We start from the raw sequence: 24624 nt of genomic DNA, 5'->3' as shown, positions 1-24624 counted from the left end.
TGTGGCCCATTGGAGGCAAGTTACTTTATTCCAAAGATTCATCTCTCTATTTGTCCCAGTGTCACTCTGTTTTAACTACAGTAGCTTTAGAATATATTTTAATATCTGATACTCCACTTTTTGCAAAATTCCTGGGCTATTTTCACTGTCTTTTTTTTTTCCTTCCCAATAAACTGTAGAATCCTGTCAAGTTTCCCCCATAAAAACTATAGTGGAATTAAAAAAATTTTCTTAAATAAAATAAAATGCATTACAAAACAGAAACAGGGACTTCCCTGTTGGTTCAGCAGTCAAGACTCCACGCTCCCAATGCAGGGGGCCCGGGTTTGATCCCTGGTCAGGGAACTAGATCCCACACATCACAACTAAAAGTTCCCACATGCCGCAATTAAAAAAAAGAAAAAAATCCCACAGTCCTCAATGAAGATCCTGCAGGCGGCAACGAAGATTCTGTGTGCCACAACTAAAGACCAGGCTCAGCCAAATAAATAAATAAATATTAAAACAACAACAAAAACAGAAACAGACTCACAGTCTTCAAAAACAAACTTATGGTTACCAAATGGGAAAGGTGGGGGGGAAGGGATAAATTAGGAGTTTGGGATTAACATATACACACTACTATGTATAAAATAGATAAGCAACAAGGACCTACCCTGTATAGCACAGGGAATGCTACTCAATATTCTGTAATAAACTATATGGGAAAAGAATCTGAAAAAGAATGGATACGTGTATATGTATAACTGAATCACTTTGCTGTATACCTGAAACTAACACAACATTGTAAATCGACTCTACTGTAATATGAAATAAAAATTAAATTAAAAAAATTTAAAAATGCATACATACACAGAAAGCTAGATCCAAGAAACCACATAAAAATAAATGTATAACTTAAGGAGTTCCTAAGGGGCAGTTCTCAACCAGGGGCAATTTTGTCCCTTGGGAGATATTCAGCAATAACTGGAGACATGTTGATTGTCAGGATGGAGTGGGGGGAAGGGCTGTCCTTGGTCTCTAGTAGGTGGAGGCCAGGGATGTTGCTAAACATCCCGCAATGTACGGGGTATTCTCCCACAACCAAGAATCATCTGGCCTGAATGTTGATAGCGCTGAGTGTGAGAAGCTCAGCTGGAAGGCAAACATCATTTTAACCCCCACCCAGGTCAACAAAGAGCATGTCACCAGCGACCCCAGAAGCCCCTCCAACAGGCTGCATCCCAATCACAGTGCCTCCTCGCTCCGCAAAGGAACCACTGTTGTGACTTTTGTGATAGTAACTGCCTGGCATTTCTGAATAGTTTATCATGGAAGTTTGAATCTCTAGACACTGTGGTTTAGTCTTGCACATGCAAAATATATATATATATATATATTTCTCTTTTAAGTCTCTTAATTCATGGGTTCCCCTCTATCCCTTCCCTGCCTTGCAATAAATCGATTGCACAACTCAGGCTGTTTCCCACGGTCTGGGTGGTTCTGATCCCATCCTCGTGGTGCACGCTGGCATGGTTCTCTGTCCTTCATCTTCCAGGCAAATTTGCAGTTGTTTCCAGAACTGGGATTAGACTAGGGTTTGATGCCTTTGGCCCGATTGTGGGTGCTGTTCGTCCCATCAACATCAGGCTCACACTCTTTGTCTCTCCTTGCATGAGGCCAGCAGCCATTGAGAACTAACTTGGTGGTGAATGCAGAATAGCGATGTCCTCCTCCTCGAATTTCGTCCTTGTTTATTAGCTAAAATTCTTCCCTTGCAGATGTTTCCCTTAGGTTCCATTTGGTTACCTAGTGGCACATTCATGTAGGAGTGCTTCATTCTTTCCCTTTAGAGACCACTTACCTAAATAGTGAATTAATTCCCCCATAATCCTCTGAAAGTGATAAATTAGGCTGGTTCTTTTTTTGATTGAAGCATAGTTGATTTACAATATTGTGTTAGCTTCTGGTGGACAGCAAACCCACACGCACCACAATGAAGAGTATATATATATTCTTTCTCAGTCGTTTTTTTTTTTTTTTAACCACGCTGCAAGGTTTGTGGGACCTTAGTTCACGGACCAGGGATTGAACTCACACCTTCGGCAATGAAAGTGTGGAGTCCTAACAACTGGACCAGCAGAGAATTCCCCAGATTCTTCTTCATTACAGGTTTTTACAAGACATTGAATATAGTTCCCTGTACTATACAGTAAGTCCTTGTTGTTTATCCATCTTATGTATAGCAGTGTGTATCTGTTAACCTCAAACTCCTAATTCACTCCTCCCTTTCCATAGAAAAGTTTGTTTTCTATGTCTGTGAGTCTGTTTCTGTTTAGTAAATAAGTTCATTTGTATTATTTTTTAGATTCCACATATGTGATATCATATAATATTTGTATTTCTCTGTCTAATTTATTTCAATTAGTATGATAATCTCTAGGTCCATCCGTGTTGCTGCAAATGGCAATATATCATTCTTTTTTATGGCTGAGTAATATTCCATTGCATATATGTACCACATCTTTATCCATTCATCTGCTGATGGACACTTAGTATGCTTCCATGTCTTGGCTACTGTAAATAGTACTGCTATGAACATTGAGGTGCATGTATCTTTTGGGTTTTTTTCCTTTTAATATTTATTTATTTTTTATTTTTTGGCTTCATTGGGTCTTAGTTGTGGCATGTGGGATCTTTCCTTGTGGTGCGCAGGCTCAGTAGTTGCGGTGTGCAGGCTCTGTTGTTGTGGCGTGCAGGCTTAGTTGCCTCACGGCAGGTGGGATCTTAGTTCCCCACCAGGGATCGAATTGGTGTCCCCTGCATTGCAAGAAGGATTCTTAACAACTGGACCACCAGGGAAGTCCCACATGTATCTTTTTTGAATTAGAGTTTTCGTCTTTTCCAGATATATTCCCAGGATTGCTGGATCACATGATAAACCTATTTTTAGTTTTTTTAGGAACCTCCATACTGTTCTCCATAGTGGCTGCACCAATTTACATTCTCACCAGCAGTGTAGGAGGGTTCCCTTTTCTCCACGCCCTCTCCAGAGTTTATTATTTGTAGACTTCTTTTTTGGCTGCCTTTTGTCTTCATTGCTGCGCACAGGCTTTCTCTAGTTGCGGTGAGCGGGGGACTACTCTTCGTTGCGGTGGGTGGTGGCTTCTCTTATTGCCGAGCACGGGCTCTAGGCGCACGGGCTTCAGTAGTTGTGACTTTCAGGCTCTAGAGCCCAGGCTCAGTAACTGTGGCGCAGGGTTGCTCCGCGGCGTGTGGGATCTTCCTGGACCAGGGCTCAAAGTCGTGTCCCCTGCATTGGCAGACGGATTCTTAACCACTGAGCCACCAGGGAAACCCTATTTGTAGACTTTTTGATGATGGTCATCCTGACCAGTGTGAGGTGACATCTCATTGTAGTTTTGGTTTACATTTCTCTAATAATTATAGGCTGGCTATTTCTTTAAGTAGTTATGAGCTTATGGATTTAAATATGTTGTGCTCCAATCCTTTATCCTCACTGGTGGGCCCACCTGGCCAGTGGGAGCCTCTACTGGTTGGAACTTTTTGGAGCAACTCTGATAGTTTTCTTGCTGTCTCCTATGACCAGATGTTCCAGGCACATCTTGGACATTTCCTGTCCCAGACCTGGCATCAGCCAGAAACTCTGGGGGCTTTTTTTGGTGGCAAAATTATATTCGTTTGGGTGTTAGAAATGCTCATTTGCTATTGGGTTGGCCATGTGTCTAGACTTTCTTGGTCAAAAGAGCTAAAAGGGGGTTCCCTGGTGGCACAGTTGTTGGGAGTCCACCTGCCGATGCAGGGGACACGGGTTCGTGACCTGGTCCGGGAGGATCCCGCGTGCTGCGGAGCGGCTGGGCCTGTGAGCTATGGCCGCTGGGCCTGGGGAGAGACCACAGCGGTGAGAGGCCCGTGTACCGCAAAAAAAAAAAAAAAAAAAAAAAAAAAAAGAGCTAAAAGGAGGGGAATATATATATTATATAATATCTGTATATATAATACAGAGAGAACATATAATATATTGTCCTATAATATAACACACAATTATATGTCATGATATAATCTGTATATAATATATTATAATGTGTATGTAATATATTATCATGTACATTTATGCATATACATATGATATATATGTCCATATTCTATTATGTACAATACTTTATGAATTCATTCTCATATTTCCAGTTCAATTTCAGGACTACATGATTTTTACTCAACCTCTCTCTGGTTGGTAGAATAACATCTCCCCAAAGATGTCCATATACTAACCTCTGCCACCTATGAAAATGGTACCTTACATGGCAAAAGGGACTTGCAGATGTGATTATGTTAAGAATCTTGAGATGGGGAGATTGTCCTGGATTCTCCAGTGGGCCCAATGTCATCGTAAAAGTCCTTATAATTGTTGGCAGGAGGGTCAGAGTCAGAGAAAGAGATGTGAAGACAGAAGCAGAGGTGAGAGTGTTGTGATTGCTGGAAGGGGGGCCACCAGCTGAGGATTGCAGGTGGCCTCTAGAAGCTAGAAAAGTCAGGGATATGGACTCTCCCCAAGAGACTCCAGAAGGAATGCAACCCTGAGGACACCTGGATTTTTAGCCTGGTGAGACCCATGTTGGACTTTTGAACTCCAGGACTGTAAGATAATCAATTAATGTTTTGAGCCACTAAATTTGTGGTAATTTGTTACAGCAGCAATAGGATACTAATACTATCTGTTTCTTCTTTCTTCCATAAAAATCCTGGTTCTTAAGAACACAGATGAAAACATAATTACAATGTCTCAGAATCATTCATTTGCTTTAATGAACACTGCTCACACAGTGGTCTCAAAAAACAATGCGAATACTACCATCGATATGTTACTAAAACTGTTTTAAAGTATCTCTTGCGTATACTCTCCCCTTTTGCCATCATATGGATATATTTGTACTGCATCTACACTGAGAGAACATTTATCCATTACATACATCACCCTTCTTTGTTTAGTGCCCTTCGGTCTTAGGTTTACAAGTAATGTTATGTTTCACACTCTTTGCAGTCATAAACACATGTCTTTCTAGACATTTGTTTATCTGAAATGGAATCCTCAAGACCTCATGCAAACCATCTTCCCTTAGCTCTCACATGTTGATAACAGTCTATATCCTTTATATGGAAAGTCAATTTTGCTGGATATAAAATCCTTGGCTCCCATTTTCTTTGCTAGAATATCTTTAAACATGTCACTCCATTTTCTTCTTGCATTAAAGCATTGCTCTCAAAAGTCTGATGAGAGGGACTTCCCTGGTGGTCCAGTGATTAAGAATCCGCCTTCCAATACAGGGGACGTGGGTTCGATCCCTTGTTGGGGAACTAAGATCCCACAGCAGAGGGGCAAGCCCGCATGCCTCATCTACTGAGCTCCCGCGCCTCAATGAGAGAGCCCGCCTGCTGCAAAATACAGAGCCCACGTGCTCTGGAGCCTGCGCACCACAACTAGAGAGACAAAGCTTGCACGCCACAACTAGAGAGAAGCCCACATGCCTCAACACGTGCTGCAACTAAAACCCAATGCAACCAAAAAACAAAACAAAACAAAACCTGTATATTAATTTAGATATAATTGACATTATAAAATAAAATTCAGTCATTTCATCCATAAACATGACATATCAGTTAATTAATCCAAGTCTTATTTTAACCTCCTAGTAAAGTTTTAGAGTTTTCTTGAAACAGACCACACCCTCCTCCTTAAGGTTATTCTCTTTGGGGGAGAAAGATGGCTGCTTTTTTCTTTTTAATATTTATTTATTTAGGCTGCGCTGAGTCTTAGTTGCTGCACGTGGAATCTTTAGTTGCGGCATGTGGAATCTGAATTGCGGCATGCATGTGGGACCTAGTTCCCCAACCAGGGATCGAACCCAGGCCCCCTGCATTGGGAGTGTGGAGTCTTACCCACTGGACCACCAGGGAAGTCCCAAAGATGGCTGCTTTTGTAGATAGAAGCTCTGTTTCTTATCTTTTCCTACTTGGATGCTTTCACCATATTGGAATGCTATTGGTATTGTGTATTTGTGTTCATTTGTTGTGTCCTATCTTTCCTAGAAACACTGAACGAGATAAAAATGGGGATGTGAGAGAGAGATGGAGCTGGAGGTGGAAGGGGAGCCAGATGGAGGTGAGACTTGGGAGGTGAGAAAGACAGGGCTTCAGCCTGGGTGGAACTATAACCAGGTCGAAAGATGGAGGGACCAGTTTGGGGGCATAGGCATTATCCCTCCTCTGTACAAACCCTCTCATGGCTCCCATCTCACAGAATGTAAGAACTAAAATCCTTAGAGTGGCCCACAATGCCCTGCATGACCCGTTTCTATCACCTCTTGACTTCCTCTCTCCTCCCACTCACTCTCCTGCTCACTCCTTCTGCTCCACTAGGCACAGTTCTGCCTCAGGGCCTTTGCACCTGCTGCTCCATCTTCCTGGAATGCTCTTCCCATAGATGTCCACACAGCTTCTGCCTTACCTCTTTTGATCTCTGTTCAAATATCACAATGAGGCTCCCCTGGCCACCTTCCCACGCTTTCTCCACTCAAGACACCTCTTTGGCCTGCACTAATTATTTTCCCTAGCACTTATCACCTTCTTATACATGTCTATCTGTTCCTCACTGGAATGTCAGTCCCATATGAGCCAGAACTTTTCTGTCTGTCTTCTACACTGCCTGGTCCCCAGAGCCTCAAACAATGCTTGGCACACAGAAGGTGCTCTATAAATACTTGTTTGCTGAATGAAAGGAATGAAAGGTGAATTTGGACTCCATGTGGACCAAGGATATCCGAGCAGCATTGGAAGAATGTCCCAGCCTCTCCAGCTAGTGTGGAAGTATGTAACAGGGAGAAGGCACTTTGATTGGGTGGATGAAGGGGAAAGATGCAATTATCTTTGATCTCTCTCTCTCTCTTTTTTTTTTTTGCACAAAGTGTAAAGGTTTTTTTTTTAAATGTGTAACATAGGCAAAATTATTTGTCAATAATTTTTTAAGGAATTTCACGTGTTCTGATTCTTTCCCCTGCCAATCACCTTAGTGCCTCCAAAGTCATAATCTTCAAGATAAGACAGCCCTTTCAAAAAGAAGTTTTGCTCAGTCCACAGTTGTCATGTCAGTTGGTCCACAATTCTTTTAGTTGGGCTTCTTTGCTCTCCAATGGAATATGGACACACTTCAAAATTCCCCACCTGTAATCTTTGGGATCCAATTTCCTCAAGCAAGTTACTTTAGGACCACGGTTAGGGTCAGGAGATGGATCTGCCTGGTTCTGAATTTGACACTCTAAAAAGGCATTATGTTCAAATTATACTCACTTCTAAGCTATCACACCCTAGAACAGTACAGATCTTTGGGATGTGCCAATAACTTTTTAAAGTCCAGACACTGTGTTCTGAAGGTAAAAGCCTTTAATGAAAAAGCCATTTCAGGGACTTCCCTGGTGGTCCAGTGGTAAAGAATCCACGTTACAATGCAGGGACTCCAGGTTCGATCCCTGGTCGGGGAACTAAGATCCCACATGCCGCAGGGCAACTAAGCCTCCAGGCCACAACTACCGAGCTCGCGCACCTCAACGAGAGAGCCCGTGTGCAGCAAATTACAGAGCCCTGGGGCCGGCTCACCACAACTAGAGAGGAAGCCCGTGCACCACAACCAGAAAGAAGCCCATGTGCCACAACAAAAAGAGCCCTTTGCTGCAAAGAAAGTTCCCGCACACCTCAATGAAGACCCCGCGAGCCACAACTAAGACCTGACGCAGCCAAAAAAAAATAAACAAAATAAATAAAATTTTTAGAAAGCCATCTTCGTTTCATATCAACATTAAAAATAGAGCACTAGGGGCTTCCCTGGTGGCGCAGTGGTTGGGAGTCCGCCTGCCAATGCAGGGGACGCGGGTTTGTGCCCCAGTCCGGGAAGATCCCACATGCCGCGGAGCGGCTAGGCCCCTGAGCCATGGCCGCTGGGCCTGCGGGAGAGGCCACAGCAGTGAGAGGCCCGCGTACCACAAAAAATAAATAAAAAAAAAATAAAAATAGAACATTAAATGAATGTATCTGATAATTTCCCTCATATCTTAAGCTTTCAAATTATCAACTCTACAGTGCCAGAAGCAATCTTTGTTTACCAATACACCCCCATCACTTGAATCTGTTTTAAGTATCATGTTCCTTCTTATCTGTATCAAAACTCATACCGAACAATGTGTTCTGGGTCTCAAAAGAGGATTAGATCTCTTAAATAACCTTTTGTTTTCCTCCAGATTCCTAAGACCATTGATAGAACATTGGTAGAACACATGACCCTTCTCTGTTCCACCCTATCCCAGGCTGAGGCTTGAGCCAGAGGAGAGGAGAGCTAGTCTCCTGGCCACTCCATGAGGCACGTGAGCCTCTTGGGAGCCACCTTCAGCTCCTTTGCCAGTTCAAGGGCCTACTGGAAACTCCGGAGCAGCCCTGCCCTGGTCTGGAATGTCCAGCTGTCCCAGAGAGTCTGTGTCTGCCCTTCAACACTCACATCCCCAGCCCTGAGGGCTCATCAGCCCCAGTTGAGGGTCTCAAAGGGCAGCATCTCCTTCTGCCCAGTCCCCCGCTTCGCCCTCCACCCTCCTCCCCAGGCTCAAAATCTAACTGGTCCGTCCACATCCTGTTAGTTTCACCACCTGAGTAGTTCTGGAATTTATCCGTCTCCCCATCTAGTTACTCAAAGACCCCACCATCCCAGGCCTCCCTGCTGCCCTCCTGCCCCCCACGCCCGTCCCCAGCTTTGAATAATCCATATTTATCCCCAGGCAGGAACGTGCTGGGGTTTCACATATGCCGATGTATCTCTTTCTGAGCCTGGTTGAAATTTACATGGATGTGCATTTCATTGTTACTCTTCCCACTTCACATGTATGTTAGAAGCAACCTTTTCAGCCTGTTCAGTATCTATTTAAAGCAGTTATTAAGGGACTTCCCTGGTGGCACAGAGGTTAAGACTCTGCGCTCCCAATGTAGGGGACCTGGGTTCGATCCCTGGTCAGGGAACTACATGCCGTGTGCATGCTACAACAGAGTTCGCATGCCACAACTAAGACCTGGCACAACCAAATAAATTAATTAATTAAATAGATATAAAAAAAATTATTAATATCAGGACAGTTGATTCAGGCCAGAATCCTCAATGGATGAGATAGTCAGTGAAAGTTCCGTGAGGAAACAGGATATTTGTGTAGTTTCAGTGTAACCACCCATAAAATACCCATTCATGACAGAGGAAAAAGTTGTCACTTCACAGAGGAGAAACAGAGAGATAATGCTTCATCAAGTGATCATAGTTAAAATGACCAGGAATGGGGCAAATGGACAAATCAAATCCTAATATACTGCATAGAGAAGGACACACCATCACTTCTGTGGTATTTCTTCCAAAGATGCTTAACCTGAATCTATTCATGAGGAAAATCAGACAAATGCAATGTCCCCAGACAAATGCAATGTCCCCAATGTCCCAGACAGGGACGTTCTACAAAACGACTGGCCTATGACCTTCAAAAATGTCAATGTCAAAAAGTCTACAAATAACAAATGCTGGAGAGGGTGTGGAGAAAAGGGAACCCTCCTACACTGTTGGTGGGAATGTAAATTGATACAGCCACTATGGAGAACAGTATGGAGGATCCTCAAAAAACTAAAAATAGAGCTACCGTATGATCCAGCAATCCCACTACTGGGCATATATCCAGACAAAACTCTAATTCAAAAAGATACATTCACCCCAATGTTCATAGCAGCACTATTTACAATAGCCAAGACATGGAAACAACTTAAGTGTCCATCAACAGATGAATGGATAAAGAAGATGTGGTATATATAAATACAATGGAATACTACTCAGCCATAAAAAAGAATTAAATAATGCCATTTGCAACAACATGGATGGACCTAGAGTTTATCATACTAAGCATAGTAAGTCGCAAAGGGAAAGACAAGTACCATATGATACCACTTATATGTGGAATCTAAAATACCACACAAATGAACCTATCTACAAAACAGAAACAGCCTCACAGACATAGAGAACAGACTTGTGGTCGCCAAGGGGGAGGGAGGTGGGGGAAGGAAGGATTGGGAGTTTGGGATTAGCAGATGCAAACTATTTTATACAGGATGGGTAAAAACAAGGTCCTACTGTATAGCACAGGGAACTATATTCAATATTCTGTGATAAACCACAATGGAAAAGAATATGAAAGAGAATATATATATATATATATATATATATATATATATATATATAACACTGAATCACTTTGCCGTGCAGCAGAAATTAACACAACATTGTAAATCAACTATACTTCAATAAATTTTTTTTTAAAAGTCAATGTCATGAAAGACAAGGAAAGGAGAAAGGACATTCCAGGCATGACATCTGTCTGCAATGTGTGATCCTGGATTGGACCAGAGACCAGAAAATAAAAATTACTAAGAAAGACATTATTGAACCTTTGATAACATTTGAATATCTGTAGTTCAGGTAGCAAGATTAGATCAGTATTAAATTTCCTGATTGTGATCATTATACTGTAGTTATATAAGCAATGGTTCTCCACTGGTTGGGGGAGGGGCACTGTCTGTCATCCAGGGGACATTTATGTAATGTATGAAGACATTTTTGGCCTTCACAGCCAGGGTGTGTGTGCTACTGACACCTAGTGGGTGGAGGCCAGGGAGGCTAAAAATCCTGCAGTGCAGGACAGCCCTCTACAGCAGAGAATTATCCAGCCTCGGTGTCAATAAGGTAGAGAAACCCTCCATAGGAGAAGGCCCTTTTTCTCAGGAAATATAAATTGAAGTATTTAGGAATAAGAAAGAGTCATGTCTGTAACCGGCTCAAAAAAGGTTCAGAAAGAAAATGTGTATCTATATCTATACCTCTCTCTATATATATACACACCTAGATGTGTGTGTGTCTTCCTTACAGCAAATGCTAACCTGTTGCCACATTTGCGTATTTTTTTCTCTGTCTGATTCTGCCCCCAGCCCCCCACCGCCAACCCGAACTTCTTAGTGTTCCTGGAACTCATCAGGCACATTCCTGCCTCAGGAACCTCAGGGCCTTTGCACTGGCTATTCCCTCCTCCTAGAATGCCCTTCCCCCTGATATCTGCCTGACTGACCTCTTCACATCCTTCACTTCACTACTCACACACCCAGTGAGACAGTTCCTGACCACTCTAGTTTAAATTGCCAACATCCCCCCATTCTGTATCTCCCTTCTTCGATTTATTTTTCTTTTTAGTACTTATCACCACGTAACATGCTATATATTTTCTTTATTTGTTTACTGTGTCTCTTTCACACAGCCATTGTGCCAGCTCCATTAGGGCAAGGCCTTTGTCCCCGGTGCTTAAAAAGGGGCCTGGGGCTTCCCTGGTGGCGCAGTGGTTGAGGGTCCGCCTGCCGATGCAGGGGACACGGGTTCGAGCCCTGGTCTGGGAGGATTCCACATGCTGCAGAGCGGCTGGGCCCGTGAGCCATGGTCGCTGAGCCTGCGCGTCCGGAACCTGTGCTCCGCAACGGGAGAGGCCACAACAGTGAGAGGCCCGCGTACCGGAAAAAAAAAAAAAAAAAAAAAAGGGCCTGGCACACAGTAGGCGCTCAGTTCATTGATGAACGGATGAATTGCTGGTAAGTAAAAGAGATGGCCTGAAAGGAGGAGGAAGTTGGGGGCGGGGAGGAGGGAGTAAGAGGAAAGTTGCTACTCATCACCTCCACATCTCCCTTTGCCTCCTCCTTTGAATCCTTCATCTTCTAGGACAAGACCTCGAGGCCACTTCTGGGGGGCCCCTCGGCCCTCAGGAATCGCGCACAGGGGACGCTCAGCAGCCACGGGCACTTTCCTTCCCTCCCGGGAGCCCGTGACAGCGGAAAGGAACGCGCGTGAGCTGCTCTCTGATTCGCCACCAGGAGGCCACTTCGGGTAAGAATTATTCTTCAGAAAATTTTTAAAAGAAAGGAAGGAAGGAAGGAAGAAAAGAGAGAGAGAAGGAGAAAAGAGAGAGAGAGAAAGAAAGAAAGGAGAGAGAGAGAGAAAGGAGGGAGGGAGGGAGGGAGGAAAGAAGGAAGGAAAGAGGCAATCTCTAGCTTTTTCTTATTGTTACAAAAATACTTTCTTAAAATTAGCACATTCATGGGATTTCCCTGGTGGTCCAGTGGGTGAGACTCTGCGCTCCCAATGCGGGGGGGCCGGGGTTGGATCCCTTGGTCAGGGAAGTTGATCCCACATGCATGCCGCAACGAAAGATCCCTCCTGCCACAACTAAGACTTGGCGCAGTCTAAATAAATAAATAAATAAATATTTTTTAAATTAGCATATTCATCATAGAAAATTAAGAAACTAAAGAGAGAAATAAAAATTGCTGCGCTAGCCCATCAAAATTGGATCTACCAGGGACTTCCCTGGTGGTCCAGTGGTTAAGACCCTGCGCTCCCAGTGCAGGGGGCCCGGGTTGGATCCCTGGTCAGGGAACTAGATCCCTGATGCCACAACTAAAACCCGGCACAGCCAAATAAATAAATAGTGGGGAAAAAAATTGGGGGACTTCCCTAGTGGTCCAGTGGTAAAGAGTCCGCCTTACAATGCAGGGGATGAGGGTTTGATCCCTGGTCCGGGAACTAAGTAAGATCCCACTAAGATCCCAATTGAGCCCCCGGGCTACAACTACTGATTTTGGAGAATTTTAAACCAAAAATAGTAGCAAAATGTACTTGATGCCACTAAACTGTACACTTCAGAATACTTCAAATGGCAAATTTTATTTGATGTATATTTTTCCACAATGAAAAAAAAAGTAGATTGTATAACATGAACACCAGTTATCAACTCAGTCTTGTTTCATCTCCTCCCAGGTTCCCACTTCCTCCCATCTGGATTACTTTGTTTTTGTTTTTTTTTAAGTGTTATTTTGGTGAAATCACATACAACTTAAAAAAAATAAACTTATTAATTTATTTTTGGTTGCATTGGGCCTTCATTGCTGCACGCAGATGGGGCTTAGTTGCTCCACAGCATGTGGGATCTTCCCGGACCAGGGCTCAAACCTGTGTCCCCTGCATTGGCAGATGGATTCTTAACCACTGTGCCACCAGGGAAGTCCCTGGATTATTTTGAAGCAAATCCCAGATGGTCCCTCACCTGTAAATATTTGAGCGTGCATTCTAGGAGATATGGACTTTTTTGTTTTTGGAATCATTTCTTTTTAAAATACCCATAATAGCATTATTATACTTTAAAAACTTATTATCGTCAAATGTCCAGTAAGTGTTCAAATTTCTAGTTGTCTCATAAATGTTATAATTTGTTTTGTTATCTTTTGTTTTATTATTTTAGAGATGTTTTGAATAAAGATATTTAAATATCCATACATTGCATTTGGTCAAAATGTTTTAAAATCTCTTTTGATCTAAAAATTTTCTCACCCGCTTTTTATTTTTTATTTCTTATTTATTTATTTGCAATTTACTTGTTAGAAAGAAAAAGATTTATCCTCTCACAGTTTGGATTTAGCTGACTGCACACCTGTGGTGTCATTTAAGATGTTCTCCGTCTTCCATATTTTGTAAAATTTGTTATCTAGATCTAGACCAATGCTGTCTAATAAAAATGTAATGTGGGGCTTCCCTGGTGGCGCAGTGGTTGAGAGTCCACCTGCTGATGCAGGGGACGCGGGTTCGTGCCCCGGTCCGGGAAGATCCCACATGCCGCGGAGCGGCTGGGCCCGTGAGCCATGGCCGCTGAGCCTGCGCGTCCGGAGCCTGTGCTCCGCAACGGGAGAGGCCACAACAGTGAGAGGCCCGCGTATCGCAAAAACAAAAAAACAAACAAAAAACCAAAAATATAATGTGAGCCACAAATATGAATGACGTGCAATTTAAATTTTTCTAGTAGCCACTTTAAACACAAAAACAAAGAAGATGAAATTTATTTTAATCATTTTTTATAATTACTTGTATTGAAGTATAGTTGATTTATTTGTTTGTTTCTTTATCTATTTTTAAATTTTTTTAGCTGCACCACTTGCCCCCAAGGGATGGAACTCTTGCCCCCTGCATTGGAAGCACAGAGTCCTAACCACTGGACCGCCAGGGAATTCCCAAATATAGTTGATTTATAATGTTGTGTTAATTACTGCTGTACAGCAAAGTGATTCATTATACATATATATACATTCTTTTTCATATTCTTTTCCATTATGGTTTATCCCAGGATATTGAATAGAGTTCCCTGTGCTATACAGTAGGACCTTGTTGTTTAGCCATCCTGTATATAATAGTTTGCATCTGCTAATCCCAAACTCCCAATCCTTCCCTCCCCCAGCCCCTCCCCCTTGGTAACCACAAGTCTGTTCTCTATGTCTGTGAGTCTGTTTCTGTTTCGTAGATAGGTTCATTTGTGTCATATTTTAGATTCCACATACAAGTGATGTCATAAGGTATTTGTCTTTCTCTTTATTTTGACCAGTTAATTTTAACCTAACATATCCAAAATTTGATGATTTCAACATGCAATGAATATGAAAAACTTAGATATTTTAACACTTTTTTTTTTTAACCAACTCTTCCAAATCTGGTGTGTTGTTTACATCTAGAGCACATCACATGTCAACTTGGAATGGCCACGTTTCAAGTGCTTGACGGCCACAGGTACCTCATTGCTGCAATTTTGGATTTTGGACATTCTAGAGAATTTTTTAGGTTCAAGTTCGATTTTTCAGCACAGTGACTTCATTGGTGGTGATGGGCACTGCCAGTAAGAGATGCAGAGCTGCCTCCCTTTTGTGATCTGGGCATCAACAATTATCTTAATGAATAAATGAATGTTCTCACAGAAACCCTGCCTGAGATTATTAGTCCATTTCTCTGTTTCTCGCCAGCCTCTTTTCTCATAAACACGTTTAAAAAGAAACATTGGAACGGAAACACTTTGCTGTACACTTGAAACTAACACGACATTGTAGATTAACTGCACTTCAACTAAAAAACAGGAACGGAAGAAATATTGGAATGCTACTGGATACAGAGTTTGGATTTCTTGTTTAACACACTCTATATTTTTCCTAGGTCACTAAGTACTTCCTTGAAATAGTTTGCAATTTGAAATCTTGTTGCACTTGATGGCTGTTCCTTCATGTTGGAACACTTAGGTTGTTTCCAGACTGTCAGCCAATCACTGTTACAATAAGTCATTGGTTAGGGAAGTGGTGTAACTGACTCATTAAGATGTTGTAATTTCAATCAAATAACTAAGCATGAAAATAAAACCATAAATGTTCTGCAAGGGAAAAAAAGGGAGAATTTTATCTTGCAATAAGGATTTTCTGTGACAAAACCTAGAAGACCTTTTTTTTTTGGTCTTTATTTTTTATTTTATTACTATTTTTATTTTATTTTATTTTTTTTAGCGGTACGCGGGCCTCTCACTGTTGTGGCCTCTCCCGTTGCGGAGCACAGGCTCCGGACACGCAGGCTCAGCGGCCATGGCTCATGGGCACAGCCGCTCCGCGGCATGTGGGATCTTCCCGGACCGGGGCACGAACCCGCATTCCCTGCATCGGCAGGCGGACTCTCAACCACTGCGCCACCAGGGAAGCCCTGGTCTTTATTTTATTTTATTATTATTTTTTTTTGTTTTCCCAGCGAGTTTTATTTGGGCAGACCTGGGGACAGGGAGGTCCTGCATCTAAAAGAAGGTGTTGGGCCTCTTGGTGGTGAAGCGTGGCTTGTGCTGGCGACGGAGGACCCGGTGGGGCAGTGGGAATTTGATCTTGGAGTCGTAGAATTGCTTGACTGCTGGTCGGCGGCACTTGCTGGCTGCGATCTCCTCCACCTTCATGATCTGGATCGAGTGGGCCCGGGCACGGTGCCGGGCGCCCATGTCTCGGTAGCACTGGGTGACAGCACCGGCTGTGGTCAGGTCCCGGTACTCCCGGTACATGTTGTGGGTGCCACTGCGGGAGTCATAGCGCAGCCAGATGCCGAAGTTCTTCACCCGCAGGGGAGATTTTTCAAACACCTGTCCACAGTAGACAATTTCCCCTGAAGACTTCTTCATCTTCTTCAGCTGAGATACAAAGTACCAGAAGCGGGACTTGGCAACAACATGGTTAGGCGCAAAGATCCGCATGCGATAGAGGGGCGGCGTGCGGCACTTGGGGGTCGGCAGGCAGCGCCCCACCACCTTGTATTCTCGAAGCGTGCCCGAGGCCTTCATAGCGCCCTATCCACGCTCGCCGCCACCCTCGAAAAGCTGGTCTTTATTTTTTTAATTGAATTATAGTTGATTTACAATGTAGTGTTAGTTTCAGGTTACAGAAAAGTAACTCAGTGATACATATATATGAATACATGTACATTTGTATATATAAATGTATACATATAGATTCTTTTACAGATTCTTTTCCACTATAAATTATTACAAGATATTGTATATAGTTCCCTGTGCTATACAGCAGGTCCTTGTTGGTTATCTATTTTATATATAGTAGTGTGTATCTGTTAATCCCAAACTCCTATTCTATCCCTTCTCCTGCAATCTAGAAGACATTTTTAAAAATTGATTAGTTTGCTCTCTCTCATACACACATAAAATTTCTGTATGGCAAAAAATATTTAAAGCAAAGTCAGAGACAAATGAAAAGCTGAGAAAAAAGTTTGCAATTCATATCACAAAGACTTAATCTGCCTAGTAGAAATCAATAACAGAAAGAAAAAAAATAACAGAAAGAACAACACAAGAATTTTTTTAATAGGGCAAAGGAAATACAAATGGCTATTAAGCATCTGAAAAGGTCATCTCATACTAAGACAGATGAAAATTTAAACTATGTGAGGTGCCGTTTTCCACGTATCAGAGTGGCAAAACTCCAAAGTTTAATAAGGTAATTTATTGACAATGCTGAGAGAAAATAAGTGCTCTCATAAGTGGTCTCTCATTGTTGGTGCCAGTGTATACTGGCCCAACTCCATGGAGGGCAATTTGGTAAAATTCATCAAAATTACGAATATATATCCCTTTTGACCTAGTAATTCCGCTTTGGGAAACTCTTTCTCCAGGTATAATTGCATAGGTACAAAATGACAGTCTGCAAGGTTATTCATTAGTGCATGGTTTGTAATAGCAAAGGATTAGGGACAACGCAGGTCCTTAATAGGGACCTGGTTAAATACAGTACAAGTATAAATGGAATACTATTCAGCTACTATATAAAAAATGAGGACCCTTCTATGGGCTGATAAGAGCTCTGAGATTTATGTCAAGTGAAAAAAGATACAAAACAGTGCATGTGACATGCTATCTTCTGTGTAAAGATAGTGGGGAAAATTGCTTATATCTGTATAAATAAATGCAAGAATGACAGAGGAGAAACTATTGACAGTGATTTTGGGTATGAGTGAGGGGAACTGGACAGATAGGGGACAAGAGTGTTAGGGAGATTGAAATTAAAATTTTTAATTAAAAAATTTTCCGGACTTCCCTGGTGGAGCAGTGATTAAGAATCCGCCTGCTAATGTAGGGGACATGGGTTTGAGTCCTGGTCGGGGACAATCCCACGTGCCACGGAGCAACTAAGCCTGTGTGCCACAACTACTGAGCCTGCATGCCACAACTACTGAAGCCTGTGCACCTAGAACCCATGCTCTGCAACAAGAGAAGTCACCGCAATGAGAAGCCTGCGCACCGCAATGAAGAGTAGCCCCTGCCCACCGCAACTAGAGAAAGTTGCGCACAACAACGAAGGCCCAACGCAGGCAAAAATAAATAAATAAATTTATTTAAAAAAATTTCCTCCAAGAGAAATGAAAGCACTCTCCCATCAAAAACTTGTATGTGACATTGGATGCAACTAGAGATTATCATACAAAGTGAAGTAAGTCAGAAAGAGAAAGACAAATACCATATGATATCACTTACATGTGAAATCTAAAATATGGCACAAATAAACTTATCTATGAAATAGAAACAGACTCACAGACACAGAGAACAGACTTGTGGTTGCCAAGAGGGAGGGGGGATGGGGGAGAGAGGGATTGGGAGTTTGGGATGAACAGATGCAAACTATTATATATAGGATGGATAAGCAACAAGGTCCTATTGCATAGCACAGGGAACTATATTCAATATTCTATGATAAACCACAATGGAAAAGAACATAAAAAAGAATGTATATATATGTATAGCAGAACCACTTTGTGGTACAGCAGAAATTAACACAACATTGTGAATCAACTATACTGCAATTTTAAAAAATTGAAAAAAAAAAGTGTATGTGAATGTCCATAACAGCTTTATTTTTAATAAACAAAGACTGGAACAACCCCAATGTCCTTCAACAGATGAATGTATACAGAAACTGTGGTTTATCCATATCAACGTTAAAAATAAATATACTATTGACACACACTCCAACAGAGATGAATATCAAAATAATTGTGTTAAGTAAAAAAAAAAGCAGGCAAGAAAGGAGTACATTCCATGTACTCTATGTGATTCCATTTATATAAAATTCTAGGAAATGCAAACTTACCTGTAGTGACGGAAAGCAGGTCATGGTTACCTGGGGAAGGTGGGAGGAGCCAGTGGGAGAGGTTCTTAAGAGGCACAAGGAAGCTTCTGGGTGTGATAGAGATTTCCATTACCTTGATTATGGTGATAGATTCACAGGTGTTTACATAGGTCAAAGTTGATTAGATTGTGCACCTGAAATATGTACAGATTATGGTATGTCAATTACACTACAATATACTGCCAAGATGCTTTCCCCACCATTTTTGTCTTAGTCCTCTTGGGCTGCTATAACAAAATGCCACAGGCTGGGTGGCTTAAACACAGAAATTTATTTCTCACAGTTCCGGAGGCTGGGAAGTCCAAAATCAAGGTGCTGGTATATTCGGTTCCTGGGGAGAACTCTCTTCCTGGCTTGCAGATGGCCACCTTCTCACTGTATTCTCATATGGTGGAGAGAGAGAGAAAGCTCTCTCCTGTCTCTCTTTCTAAGGGCACCAATCCCATCGTGGGAGTCCCGTCCTCATGACCTAATCATCTCCCAAAGGCTCCACCTCCAAAGACCATCACACCTGGGGATTAGGGTTTCCACATAATGAATTTTAGGGGAACACAAACATTCAGTCCATAACAATTTTGAAAAGGAAAATGTTTAGACATACAAAAAAACTTCAAAAGTGATTATGAATAAACCTGGATAAACATTCTCAAACAAAGTTTTAGGTGGACACACAATTAGGAAAAGGGAGACTTCTCCAGCTATGGTTTTTATTTTATTTATTTTTAAAATTAATATTCTCTTTTTTAAAAAAATATTTATTTGTTTGTTTGGCTGAGCCAGGTCTTCGTTGCTGCATGCGGGATCTTTAGTTGCAGCATACGAACTCTTAGTTGTGGCATGTGGGATCTAGTTCCCTGACCAGGGAGTGAGCCCAGGCCCCTGCATTGGGAGTCTTAGCCACTGGACCACCAGGGAAGTCCTCCAGCTATGATTTTTAGAGTTTTGGGGTTTGGCACAATGCAAATGCCTTCCCCATTCAAAATTGTAACTTACAAAAACAGACAGGATTAAAAAAAAAAAGATTGATTAGTTTGGAACTAGAGAGAACTAGGTTGAAATCTTGGGCTTTCTAAGCTGTCTGTCTTTGGCCAAGTATGTGAACATCTCAGAACATCACAGTTTTCCTGTCAGTCCGAAAGGGAAAGGAATGCTTTCGTTTTCAGGGCTGATTAAAGGGTGACAAAACATAGACTATGCAAGTGCCTAATGGGATAAAGGTGAGTGCTAAATTAATGTGCACTGTTATAATTATTATTCTTACCTTAGTGAGTTCAGGGCTGTTTGCCCTGGTGTCCAAAGGCGGCAGGTTCACACACACGCAAGCTCCCAGGCTGGGAGGACTCTGGGAGACGGGTGGCGATGGGGAGAGTGTCTTGGGCAGAGGCCACTCCATTCCTTTCTGGAGCCCCAGCCCAGAATCTGAGTCATTCTTTCTGCTCTGAGATTCTGAGGCTCCTGCCCTAAAACTGACCTCTCCTGATGACCTGATGTGACTAAAGGCTGACAGGAAAGGGCATGGGCAGTTGCCAGGGGTGGCGGGGGCCACTCCTGGGGGGCCAGCAGCCTTGTTTTGGGATGTCCACATACAATGTCCCTCTGGGCTCGTCTGGGAAGAATCAGTCACATATCCCACGCTACAATGCATTATTCATGCTCTTCCCCAATCTGGGTCACCCAGTCCATATCCTTTTCATCTGGATAATCTTACTGTTCCTCAGCCCCAGGGCCCCTGCCCAAAAAGCCTTACCTGCTGGGATAGGTCCCTTCTCTGACCTCTTCTAGGCCCCTGTGCTTCCCCATTACAGCACTGATCATCCAATATTAAAGTTAAGTGGTCAAACAGACATAGAGAACAGACTTGTGGTTGCCAAGGGGGAGGAGGGGTGGGACAGGGAAGGACTGGGAGTTTGGGATTAGCAGATGCAAACTATTATATATAGGAAGGATAAAAAACAAGGTCCTGGGCTTCCCTGGTGGCGCAGTGGTTGAGAGTCCGCCTGCTGATGCAGGGGACACGGGTTCGTGCCCTGCTCCGGGAAGATCCCACGTGCCGCGGAGCGGCTGGGCCCGTGAGCCATGGCCGCTGAGCCTGCGCGTCCAGAGCCTGTGCTTCCCAACGGGAGAGGCCACAACAGTGAGAGGTCCGCGTACCGCAAAACAAACAAACAAACAGAAAAAAACACAAGGTCCTACTGTATAGCACAAGGAACTATGTTCAATATCCTGTGATAAACCATAATGGAAAAGAATATGAAAAAGAATGTATATATACATATAACTGAATCACTTTGCTGTACAGCAGAAAATAACATTGTAAGTTAACTATACTTCAACAAAATAAATGTAAAAAATAAAAATGCTTAAAATAATCAAAATTAGGTCAAAAGATACAAACTTCCAGTTATAAAATAAGGAAGTCCTGGGGTTGTAACATACAGCATGGCAACTATAATTAATAATACTATTATATATTCAAAAGTGGCTAAGAGTAAATCTTAAAAGCTCTCATCATAAGAAAATAATTTTTATTTTTTGGCCGCTCCGTGTAGCTTGCAGGGTCTTAATTCTGTGACCAGGGATTAAGCCCAGGCCCTCAGCAGCGAAACCACAGAATCCTAACCACTGGACCACCAGGGAATTCCCAAGGAAAGAAATTTTGTAACTCTGTATGATGATAGATGTTAACTAGACTTATTGTGGTGATCATTTGGCAATGTATATAAATATCGAATCATTATGTTGTACATCTGAAACTAATATAATATTATGTCAATGATGTCTCAATGAAAGAATTTTTTTTTTCTGCGTTGGGTGTTCGTTGCTGAGTGCGGGCTTTCTCTAGTTGTGGCAAGTGGGGGCTACTCTTCGTTGTGGTGCGAGGGCTTCTCACTGCAGTGGCTTCTCTTGTTGCAGAGCACGGGCTCTAGGCCCACAGGCTCCAGTAGTTGCAGCACGTGGGCTCCGTTGTTGTGGCGCTCGGGCTTAGTTGCTCTGTGGCATGTGGGATCTTCTCGGACCAGGGATCAAACCCGTGTCCCCTGCATTGGCAGGAGGATTCTTAACCACTGAACCACCAGGGAAGTCCCAAGAATAAATTTTTAAAAATCACAATTAACGGTGCTAATATGGGCAAACAGATTTGCCCCCTGGTACTATGCCCGTAGGTCACAATATCACTGCCAAAAAATGCATAGTAATCAGGAGGAAGCATCAGACAAATGCAAAGTGAGGAACATTCCACCAATAACTAGTGTGTGCATTTCAAAAAAGTCAATGTCAAAAAAAATGGTACAGGGCTTTCCTAGTGGTTCTGTGTTAAGACCCCACATTCCACTGCAAGGGCCATGGGTTCGATCCCTGGTCGGGGAAGTAACGCATGTCGCAAGGTGTGGCCAAAAAAAAAGAAAAAAAGGGACAAATGAACTTATTTACAAAACAGAAATAGAGTCACAGATGTGGAAAACAAACTTATGGTTACCAAGGGGGAATGGAAGAGGGATAAATTGGGAGATTGGGATTGACATATACACACTACTATATATAAAATAGGTAACTAGTAAGAACCTACTGTATAGCACAGGGAACTCTACTCAATACTCTGTAATGACCTATATGGGAAAAGAATCAAAAAAAGAGTGGATATACGTATATGTATAACTGATTCACTTTGCTGTACACCTGAAACTAACACAACATTGTAAATCAACAATTTTTAAAAAGTCAATGTCGTGAAGGACAAAGAGTGATTGAGGAACGGGTCCAGATTATGGAGGACTAAGGAGACACAAGTAAATGCACCATGTGATCCTGGATGGGACCCCAGAGGGGGAGAAAACAGCTGTAAAGGACATGATGAAACTGGAATCTGGACTGAAGATTAGATAACAGCAATATGTCAGGCTCAAACTTCCTCAAGTTGCTATCTGTGCTGCAGTTACGTAAGTGAAAGGCCTTGTTCTTAGTAAAAGCACTAATCATGTCTGCAGCATATCCTCAAATCATTCACACACAAAAAAGTGTGTGTGATTATCTTTTTTTCTATGTGTATTTTATATATACATGTATACGTGTGCATTATATATGTGCATGTGTATAATAGGTGTGTGTGCATATTATATGTATATACATGTGTCTCTCTGTATATAAATGTTTCTCTCTCTCTCTCTCCTCCTCTCTCTCTTTTTTTTTTTTTTTTCGGTACGCGGGCCTCTCACTGCTGTGGCCTCTCCCGTTGCGGAGCACAGGCTCCGGACGCGCAGGCTCAGCGGCCATGGCTCACGCGCCCAGCCGCTCCGCGGCATGTGGGATCTTCCCGGACCGGGGCACGAACCCGTGTCCCCTGCATCGGCAGGCGGACTCTCAACCACTGCGCCACCAGGGAAGCCCTACTCCTCTCTCTTTTGTACAAGAATCATCTCTGTTTTATTTATTTCACAGAGTAATGATTTTAGTTGAATACATTTGGGCACAGTAAATATTTGACATGAAAAGTAGTTGTATCAGAATGGGCATCAGAAAAATAGCAACTCATCTTTACACATAATAAGTAGAAAATATTTTTTCTGTCTGTTCATGTAAGTGTTACAAATCCTGAGAATGTTATACACTGAACTAGGTACTACCTTATAATTAAATCTTGCATATATATATATAGAGAGAGAGAGAGAGAGACAGAGAGAGACAGAGAAGAGAAATATATATGGAATATATATATATATATTTGTGTGTAATATATATATATATATGCCTCTCTTCCTTTATGTGAGGGAGGATCACCAGGGAAAAGAACTGCTCAGCTGAGTCCACTGGATGTGGTTTTGAGCCACTAAGTTTGGGGAATGTTTGTTACACAGCAAAAGAAAACTGATTGGGCTTCCCTGGTGGTGCAGTGGTTGAGAATCTGCCTGCTAATGCGGGGGACACCGGTTCGAGCCCTGGTCTAGGAGGATCCCACATGCCGCGGAGCAACTAGGCCCGTGAGCCACAACTACTGAGCCTGCACGTCTGGAGCCTGTGCTCCGCAACTAGAGAGGCCGCGATAGTGAGAGGCCCGCGCACCGCTATGAAGAGTGGCCCCCTCTTGCCACAACTAGAGAAAGCCCTCGCACAGAAACGAAAACCCAACACAGCAAAAATAAATTAATTAATTAATAAACTCCTACCCCCAACATCTTCAAAAAAAAAAAAAAGAAAAACCACAGCTTTAAAAAAAAAAATATGCTCCTGATTTCTAAAAAAAAAAGGAAAACTAATACACTAATGCTGTTAAATAATAAAATATATTCTATCCTCCCAGTTTTTAAAATATACCTTCAAAACAATATGAAGGCCAGATTCAAATTTATTATTTCTTTTTTGTTTTAATAAGATTTGGGTTTTTTTTAGATTAGAGTTTTTAAATTGTGGTAAAACATACATAATAGAAAAAGTTTAACCATTTTAATGAATACAATTCAGTGGCATTAAGTACACATACAATGTTGTACAACTTCTACCTAGTTCCAGAACTTTTCCACCAGCCCAAATGGAAACTCAATGGTCTAAAAGGAAGTCTATGGGCTCCAGTAAATATACCCATTGCTCCCACAACTCCTTGCCTGGTGGAGGCATTCACCCTCCAAAGTGCAGTGCCATAACAGAGGTCCCTCTTGCCCTGGTCTGAGGCTGGCACTGGCAACAGAAAAACACCAGCCCAAAGGCAATGATCAGAGGCTTAAAGGATCTGCAAAAAAACAGAACATGGAATGGCCTGTGTCGCACAGCAGTGATGGGGCGGGAGGGCTTCCCTTGGCCAAAGAGGGCAGCTCCCCTTCAGCTTTGGACCGTTGCAAACAAGCAGGACTGCAGACCACTCCTGTTGGACCTTCCAGTTTTTCAAGAGAAGCAGAAATTCCGGATTTTCATTAGAAATCTCCTGATACTCAAAATTCTGGGCAGAACAAACCAAGCGTATCTTCAGGTGGAGTTTGGCCTGTGGGGTCCAGCATAGGA

At 42.5% G+C, this 24624-nt stretch overlaps 3 protein-coding genes and 1 non-coding gene across 15 annotated transcripts in view; 1 reads left to right on the top strand and 3 right to left on the bottom strand.

Moving 5' to 3' along the window:
• HNRNPM (heterogeneous nuclear ribonucleoprotein M) overlaps positions 1–24624 on the top strand; it is a 186808-nt gene that overhangs the window by 58429 nt on the left and 103755 nt on the right. The gene's annotated exons all lie outside the window — the stretch shown is intronic.
• The window catches only part of KANK3 (KN motif and ankyrin repeat domains 3), a 41329-nt gene that overhangs the window by 14962 nt on the left and 1743 nt on the right, over positions 1–24624 (bottom strand). The window contains exon 3 of the mRNA XM_067733887.1: positions 18595–18767. Coding sequence (XP_067589988.1) covers positions 18595–18703 — 109 coding nt within the window. The 5' untranslated portion in view covers positions 18704–18767. The remainder of the gene's footprint in view (positions 1–18594; positions 18768–24624) is intronic.
• Positions 8190–8306, bottom strand: LOC137222879 (small nucleolar RNA SNORA40). The gene has a single exon (XR_010942656.1). It is a non-coding gene; the product is annotated as a small nucleolar RNA SNORA40 (small nucleolar RNA).
• LOC137222518 (large ribosomal subunit protein eL20) lies at positions 15668–16310 on the bottom strand. Its single transcript, XM_067733892.1, has one exon. The coding sequence runs from the start codon at positions 16278–16280 to the stop codon at positions 15750–15752; it is 531 nt and encodes a 176-aa protein (XP_067589993.1). The 5' UTR covers positions 16281–16310; the 3' UTR covers positions 15668–15749.

Source organism: Pseudorca crassidens, chromosome 3 (assembly GCF_039906515.1).
Source record: "Pseudorca crassidens isolate mPseCra1 chromosome 3, mPseCra1.hap1, whole genome shotgun sequence".
Taxonomy (NCBI): Eukaryota; Metazoa; Chordata; class Mammalia; order Artiodactyla; family Delphinidae; genus Pseudorca; species Pseudorca crassidens.
This window is presented reverse-complemented; position numbering and strand designations above follow the sequence as displayed.